At 37.0% G+C, this 8,728-nt stretch overlaps 1 protein-coding gene across 1 annotated transcript; it reads left to right on the top strand.

Moving 5' to 3' along the window:
- The first annotated feature begins 923 nt into the window (after window positions 1–923).
- On the top strand, window positions 924–8,722 carry LOC135685085 (DNA helicase MCM9). Its single transcript, XM_065200891.2, has 8 exons — window positions 924–2,355; window positions 2,854–3,233; window positions 3,563–3,863; window positions 4,189–4,401; window positions 4,927–5,146; window positions 5,764–5,910; window positions 6,645–6,882; window positions 7,263–8,722. The coding sequence occupies exons 1-8, from the start codon at window positions 1,938–1,940 to the stop codon at window positions 8,238–8,240; spliced, it is 2,895 nt and encodes a 964-aa protein (XP_065056963.2). The 5' UTR covers window positions 924–1,937; the 3' UTR covers window positions 8,241–8,722.
- Window positions 8,723–8,728: the final 6 nt, after the last annotated feature.

Raw genomic sequence — 8,728 nt, 5'->3', positions numbered from 1 at the left:
ATTTCTGGTTGTGTGAGGACAGGTTCGACTTCATATGACTCAGATCAGGGTAGGTCAGGTCTGACTGATTGCAAATAAAAATAAGCTGATAGGAATGCGGAGGGAGGAAAATATTGCAGGCTGATTGCAAAGAAAGCAAATTGATGAATGAATAAATCGCATAAACTTCATTGACGATCCTTGTATGCTTATTATGTCCATCCACATCTCTAAATATACCATTTAATATTCTCAGTACGTTTTACTTTGGTTCTGGTTTCTACGTCACAAAAAGACTATGATCCAGTCCCCTTTTTGGCGCGGTTTGGTGCTCGCCAGACAGGGCAAAATGCCACTTTTGCGCGCATGAAACAGGAAAAGCAAAAGAAATAGCAAATTATCAATTCGATTTTCGTAAACAGCGCATCAAGTATAGTAAGGGATCGCAAAGTTTGCAATTGAGGTGATATACACTTTAAGAAGAAAATTAATTAAAGACTTTATTTATGACAGCGTGATTTTGCTGTTGTTAGGGTAAATTTCCTTGAAACGGTCCAAAACATGATCCAAATCAAGCATCTGCACGTTTCGCATGAATTCCAAGCAGCAACAGGAATTTCAACCGAGAGGAGCACCATGGTATTGTGGGTCATGCGAGGGAGCATCATGAAACAATGTCACAGCTATCACGGAAGCGACAGGATATAATGCCACTTTGATAATAAAATTGCCGAAGAAAGCCTTTGAGAAAACCATAAACCAGCCAGTGCAGTTTTCTCCTCGATTATTTATGTCATTTAAACAACATGTAAACCGGGTGACATCCATCAAGTGCCGACGGTATTGAGAAAGCAAAAATTGATTGGCTGCCGACGGGGGGGCTAACAAAAATCTAGGGGGGGCTAAAGCCCCCCCTTGCCCCCCCATGCCGCCACTCCTGCTTTTTGTTTGATAAGGACAATATTGTATGGTATATGATAGAGGTAAATGTGGCAGAGACAGCAAACTATGTCCTGAATTGGCAGGGAATGGGATGTCGTGCCAAAAAGGCAACTTAAGATTGACTGGGTACAAAAATTCTTAACTGGCGTGGGCTGGATATTCACCGGGCTTGTTACAAAGAGGTGTGCTTACGGCGGGGGCAGTTGCTCTTGCCCCCGTTGCCTCCTTGCCCTACACAATACAAGTGGAATACAAATTAAAGTGGAAAATTATAGCAACTCAGTCTAGATAAAATAGTGTTTACAATCTGATGGCAAAATTTTCTGCTGACAAAGAAGGGGCGAAAACCCTACGTTTAGAAAAGGCAAAAGCTGGAGCCACTGTCCCATCAATTGGCTACGTTCCTAACACCAAAAAAGAAATTTAAGGCTGATGAAATAAAAAAATAAAAAATGTAAAGCTTAATATTATCTTTTTTACTTCTTCATCGAATTTATTTTAGGGAGGACGGAGAATATCAAAGTTGAAAAGTAAGAAATGAGTAAACTCTTCCCATTAACCGAGAGGTGGTCTATGTAGAACAAAGGTGCTGGATCGAAAAATTAATTGACCGAGTATAAAGCTATTGGAAGCTGATATCCAGTACGCAGAGCATGGCATTGGTGCACGCACACCCATAAAGGATAAATGGTATCGTTATTCAAATTAAATCCAGTGAAAATTAATAGTTCTGGCGCGCCTGGCACATCTGAGAGATTTTTGCACACCAGTACCTGGGTTGCGGGGCTGTTGGCGCGCCCAAGGGGCTGATATCAAATATACCCCAAGCCCAAACCCTAGAGAACATAATGCTGCGCTGGTGGGAACTTCAGTTATGCGTTGGCGCAGTCTCGGTTTCCTTCGTTGTTTTGGCGGGTAAACGGCTAGGCCTGATTTTTTTTAACTGTTATTGTGCTGTTTGATGACGATAGTTTTTTGAAAAATACTGGTTACAGTGAAGAAGATTGAGAAACATTATGCCTAGATGCACACAGGAAGAGAATGGATTGGAGGAGGACAGAAAAGAAGCTGCAGTTGTTTTCAAGAGTTTCCTAGAGCAATACCACCACGAGGACATTATTCAAGTTCTAGCCGCCCCAAGTAGTTCCCAACATTATGCATTAAATATCAACGCATTAGAGTTTTTTGACATAAACATGCATGTTGGACAATTGCTTTTGAAAAAACCATTGCAATTTCTTCCAGTTTTCAACGAGGCATTAAAAGATGCTCATGCTGATGTGGTGCATTCTATTCCCGAACAAGAACAAAACAAAAATTTGTCGATTAAATCAAATGTCCACGCTAGATTCTCCAATTTGCCTATTTGCCCGGAACTAACAAGAGTTAACATTCCAAAAAGTGAAGATGTTGGCTCATTTCTTGCTGTTTCAGGTATGTTCTATACTACATACCTACCTATGTGAAGCAGGCCTTACTCCAATCGAAATTGAATAAAGTTACTCCATAAAACGAGCTCCAAAGGAACTCTATGTGCTCTGTTTTACATTTTTTAATAATTTTTTCTTGAAAGCATCCTCAAAAATGCTTAAAAAACCATTCTTTGCTCTTTGCTATTGTTTTGGCAATCACCTCCCCCCCCCCCCCCAAGAGACCTCCTTGTTAATTTTTTATACATTACCCTATCAAAAGTGTTGTACCACCGCAATCGAAACTTGCTATGATTTCACAAAATGCCTCCATATACCCTCCTCCTTTGTGGCAGGTTATGGCAAGACCTATCCTTTTATCAATAACTACATCTTTTTTGTTGAAATAATCTACTTCTGGAAGGCAAATATATTCGCAAAATTCTTTGATTTTAAACAATAAGTTAATAATGTGAATATGTTTTCCTGTTTATTTTACTCTTTCATAAATCTGCTCCTTTAGGAACTGTCATAAGAACAAGCATGGCCAAATTGTTGGAATTTGAAAAGGAATACATGTGCAACAAATGTAAACATGTTTTTACAACTGAGGCTGATTTTTCTCAATATTTTACAATGCCTGGACCCAACAGTTGCCCATCACCAGAAGGATGTAATTCAATTAAGTTTTCTAACTTTAACAAGAAAGAAACCAGACAATCTAGCTTCAAAGATTATCAAGAAATAAAGATTCAAGAACAGGTCCAGAAGCTTGCTGTAGGTACAATACCTCGCACTATGTGGGTTGTGTTGGAAGATGATCTGGTTGATACTTGCAAACCAGGTGATGATGTAACAATTTATGGAATTGTACACAGGAGATGGAAACCAATATATAATGATGTAAGATGTACTGTTTTGTTAACAGTCTTATTTTCTAGTGCACTGAATTGTTCAGCTTAGAATTTTGAAGCATTTTAAAACAGTACATAACTGTCATTTCAGTCAAAAAGTAAAGTTCTGATCTTAGCATCAAAATATGGCCCTCTTATTTGAATTATTAATGGAATTTAAATATTTCATCTTTAGATACTTTTTTCAACATGGTTATCTTATCTCCAAAAAAGAATCCAGCAATAGGTGAAAATTAAAACATTTAGTCTGAATATTTTGCATGGCAAATAGCCATATATTTATCATTTATAATCTGTTATCTAATCTCTTTTTTGCAGACAAAATGTGAAATTGAATTGGTTTTGAGAGCCAACAATTTGGTGGTAAACAATAATCAAAGTTCTTCTGTCATTCTAACTGATGAAATAAAAAGAGAGTTTGATGACTTTTGGGAACGGCACAAACTGTATCCTCTTAAAGGAAGAAACGAGATACTTGCATCATTTTGTCCACAGATATTTGGTCTTTATCTTGTTAAGTTGTCTGTAGCCCTCACGTTAATAGGAGGAATTCAGAGACTCAGTAAAAGTGGCACGAGAGTAAGAGGTGAATCACATTTGCTACTGGTTGGAGATCCAGGTAACTTGCCATTTTCATTGTGTCAGTAACTGAGTTTGTATCACAGAAACACATCATTTGAAGACATTTTGTTCATGGTGCCTGCCTTCAAACAATTAAATAATGATGCTTTTCATTGTTACATGGAGAAAAATTCTGACTGCAAGGTTTATAAAAAGACCATCAGGCGAGTGCATCTATTAAGTTAGAGTAATTTGCAAAGTATTTGCTGTTCTTTGTAATAATACTTGCTTTTTATTATCCTAGTTAGTCCTGTATGAGGCCTTCTTTACAGCCACAAAGATATTTTTATGTATATTTAATTAGCACTATAGCTCAATTTCAGGCACTGGGAAATCACAGTTTCTTAAATATGCAACTAAGCTGATGCCTCGATCTGTGCTTACAACTGGAATTGGCACTACAAGTGCAGGATTGACTGTTACTGCTGTTAAAGATTTAGGGGAATGGCAACTAGAGGCTGGGGCACTAGTTCTTGCTGATGGAGGTCTCTGCTGCATTGACGAGTTTAACTGCATCAGGGAACATGATAAAGCCTGTAGGTGGATAAAGCATTTCATTTCACAGTGAAACATTTGCAGCTGGCTTGTCTTTCTTATGTTTTTACACAAGTTTCTCCAATGAGTTTTCTCCTTGTTAAAAAACTGCTAATAAGCAACCTTGGGTTTAAGTTCAATTATTCACCTTTTAATAGACATTGTATAAAAAATATCCATAAAACTACAATTTTGCTATGCTTTACTTGTTGTAGATGATTTTTTTTCTTAACTATTGGGCATTTCCTTCATTTTTTCCAGTCATTTAGAATTATTTTTTAGCCTAGGATGGAAACAGCTGAGGCTTTAGTTAATCATTTGGTTAAACCAATGTGTTACATCAATGATTTAATAAGTTGGATTTGTAATTTTGAAAGTTGAACCGTTGGAGGGAACAACATTTTGTTGCAGATGACCTTTAAAATGTCTCTTCCTTGTGGCATATTTGTAAATGTCTCTTCTTTGTGGTTTTCTACCAACCAAAGTTTGACTGGAACTGCAAGTGCATCCAAGTGTTATTTTTTCAGCCATTCATGAAGCAATGGAACAACAGACGATAAGTGTAGCAAAAGCTGGACTTGTCTGCAAGCTTAATACCAGAGCTACCATTTTGGCAGCAACAAATCCCAAAGGAAATTATGACAGTGAAGAACCTTTGAGTGTTAATGTGGCATTGGCAAGCCCTTTGCTCAGTCGATTTGACATAGTGTTGGTTTTACTGGACAACAGAAATGAAGATTGGGATAAGTAGGATTTTCTTTTTATACTTTATAATATAAAGGTTATTTATTTTTCAAGAGTATTTATGTAAATGATATCCTCAAGTGTTTGATGGACAGTACTGACATAAATATGTATTATGTAAGAACGCATGTTTCCTTTCAAGGGAATATTTTTTTAAGTAATAGAGCCTTTTTGTGTAATTGACTTTTGCCTAGATTCAATATGCATCTAAAGGACACTGTAAGACAACATCTATTTGTGTTGTCTATTTCAAAACAGGGACAATATCTTCGTTAGAGAGGCACTAAACTAACATATGTATTAAATGATGTATCAAAGAGTTTTGAATGTTTTAATTTAAATTCCCTGCAACAAATTTTACGTTAGACTGAGCGTTAGTACGTGTCTGATAAGCCGTTAGACTGAGTGTCTGATAAGCCCTGTAACGGGTGTTGATGCTACTACCTATATTGTATAAAAAATATTTCTGAAATTTCTGGCAAACAATATATTTTGGATATTAGATACGTTAAAATGTTAGGCATTGTCGGACATCCGATGAGCTTTCAAGTAAGATTGCAAATTGTTTCAGATTACTTTTCATTACTATATTGCAAAACAATACTTACCTCGGATTGCAGGATAGTGTCTTCGTTTGTATTACATGGAACTCGACCTGGCTTACATAACAATATGACCAAAAAAGAAATCTGGTCCATCGACCGAATGCAGGCGTATTTTTGCTACGTGAAGACTAAAAAGCCATCGCTGACTCCGGACAGCAATAGGTAGGTTATCTTGCCCTTAAATTTTATAAGTATGATGCCTTACCCGCAGCTGCTGAGAAGTCTTCACCAGGTGATCATACAGTCAAAAAGTGCATACTTTCTGCATCATACTCTCTTTATACTCTTGAGATTGAAAGAAAATGGTATTAGGGATTTGAACCCTACGGAGGCTATTATTTCAAAATCCGAGAAGAATTTGCAGTCTCTAATAGCATTTTTAAAAACGCCTGTTTCTTTAGTTTAAAAAATTAGGCGGAGATAGCGGAGGAGAAAAACTGCTACAACCAAGAGCTAGAAGCCTTAGAACATGTTACCCCCTTCCATGCTTATAGGTTCTTTCTCTTGAAGCTAAACACCAATTATGATTTTGCTAAATCTCAAGACATTCATGAATACCCTTTTCTTTAACGCCTTCTTTAGATTAGAATACGTCAATACTGTTACATATTTGTGGGAAGGTGTATAATTGCAACCAATGAACTCGTCATTGTTGCAGCACTTGAAGTGATGACTATTTCACCTGTACTAAAACTGACCCCTTTTACGCCACCGATTTACATTGTAAAGAGTGGTCTTAAACAACGGATTCCAGACTGAGATCACACAACTAGCCGCTGTTTGCCATCTTTGTATTCTTTTGAATCATTGATTAAAAATCTTCCATCAATTTAATTTCATAAACATTGTAGTCCACACTATACCAAATGTAAATGAAATATCTATTCTTGTTATAGGATTCTTAGCTCGTACTATGCTGCTCAGAGATCAGCAGATTTACGAAATGCAGCGAGAACAACTTTGCGCCTTCTCGAAAGTTTGATTCGAATAGCCCAAGCTCACGCGCGACTCTTATACCACAAAGAAGTGACAGTGCAAGATGCTGTTGTTGCAGTTTGCATCATGGAGTCGTCAATGCAAAGTTCAGGAATACTGGGAAAGGGACTCAATCCGCTGCATACATCATTTCCAAAGGTAAAACAAGTTTTCTGATTCATTTTCCTATGTTTGCTGAACCATTGTAAAGAAGTGGACTCAATAACTGCTAGCTAGTTCGAATTTCGATGAGAACTCGGAAGGGGACGAATAAGGATGTGTTAGCTTGTTACATAAGAGGGCGTGATATTGAAAATTTTTAGCAGGAATCTTGACATATTAGTTGGTTTGTTGTAGGTAACCGGACAGTAAATGTTGTTCCACCTGCAACCTGAACTCACATCTCAGTAAATCTGCATTTTCGACTCCCATATTAAGTCTGTACTGACTCAATGAGTGAAAGCAAAGTAACTTTTTAGCTGACATTGTAGCGATTGATATAGAATATTTCATGTTATAACCGGTTCTTCCCAACACAGGATCCAGATGCCGAATACGCAAAACAAGCTCGTATTGTTCTTAGTAAATTGAAACTCGGTGATATCCTACAACGGGTTTTAGAATCAGAAGAAGAAAGACAAAGTCTTATCAGAAATGACAACCGAGAAGAGATTGGTGAATGCAGAACCGAGGTGATCGAAAGACCCGGATCTGTAGCTGATGGCTCCGAGACAGGAGGTAGAAGGAGAGAAGAGGTAGGGGCGGAAGAGATAGAGGAGAATCCTTTAGTTGATAATTTTTTAGCAACAACGAATCCTGTTGACGGGATCAGTAACAGCACAGAGAACTCCTTTCCTACAGAAATATTGAGGAGTTCCCCAAGCAGTTTGTGCGAATCGCAAAACAATACTCTCTATGCTTTGAAAGGACTAGTTACACATAATGAAATATTTGACACCCCTATGGCACTGGACGTGAATACCCCTGTTATCAGGGATGATAACGATAGCAACAGAAACAAAAGTGTCCCAAGTTATACAGGTACTTTCACACGCCTGACAAACTCCAGTGACGAATTTACCATCGGCTTTAATCAAATGGAAAATGAATCCGCTTATACGTCATGCAAAGAATTTCCTGCAGGTCAAGCAAATTCAGAAAGTGACTCTGATTCAAATCAAGTTATACTGCCTTCGAATTTGAACCACTATCCCAATATCTTCGCGTCAGAGGAAGATTTGGATGAAACCATAGAAGATGCTTGGCCTTTTTCCTTAAACCAAGAAGGCCCAACTCAACATTTAAGCAAAGAGAAAAATTGCACTTTAAGTGTAGCCAACAAACCCATTTCTATTACTGAAAAGGAATTTAGTTTTCGAAGTTCAAAGCCTTCAACTATCCAAGATCTTTCGGAAAGAAAGCGCGAACGATCTCCAACTACTAATGAAAATATAAGCATAAGTCAGAAATTCAAGAAATTTAAGTTTAAAAAAGTCAGTAAAGATAGTAAAATCTGATCTTTTTGTATGGAACTATATTAAGTTGGACAGAGTTTTTATAATTAGTTGCAATTTTTCTAAGTTATAGTGATTATTCTATTCTCATTCATTTGAGCTTTATAATTTACAGTCATCTTTCAAATTTTTCAGTTTACGTGAAATGGTGTTTGTTTCTTAACAGCTTTAATTGTCAGAAAGTTTTGACAAATTGTAGTTTATGTATTCAAAGGCCACCGGCAAATTTTGCAAAGTTTTTCATTTATCTTTTTGTTGCTGGCTCTGAGATTAGATGCCAATTTCCTTGCAAAACTGATACACCTAAGTAAAGTTACTCGTTCAATTGACTGGTCAATATATTTAGTCATTAGAATGTAGAGTCCGTATATCATAAGGAAGACAGAAAGAAATGCAAATTATAATAATTATTAAAATTTCGTTACGAAAACATCTTAGAGGAGCTGAACGATTTCAAATACATTTATAAAAAGATCTGAAATCGCAGAAAT

Source organism: Rhopilema esculentum, chromosome 10, assembly GCF_057945365.1.
Source record: "Rhopilema esculentum isolate cy_ngs chromosome 10, ASM5794536v1, whole genome shotgun sequence".
Taxonomy (NCBI): Eukaryota; Metazoa; Cnidaria; class Scyphozoa; order Rhizostomeae; family Rhizostomatidae; genus Rhopilema; species Rhopilema esculentum.
The sequence above is the reverse complement of the archived record's forward strand: the minus strand, read 5'-3'. Positions and strand labels throughout refer to the sequence as shown.

Coding starts and splice junctions, on each gene's coding strand:
- LOC135685085 (XM_065200891.2), top strand. CDS start 1,938: ATGCCTAGATGCACACAGGAAGAGAATGGATTGGAGGAGGACAGAAAA. Junction 3,234..3,562: donor GGAAACCAATATATAATGAT/GTAAGATGTACT, acceptor TCTTTTTTGCAG/ACAAAATGTGAAATTGAATT. Junction 6,883..7,262: donor TGCATACATCATTTCCAAAG/GTAAAACAAGTT, acceptor TTCCCAACACAG/GATCCAGATGCCGAATACGC.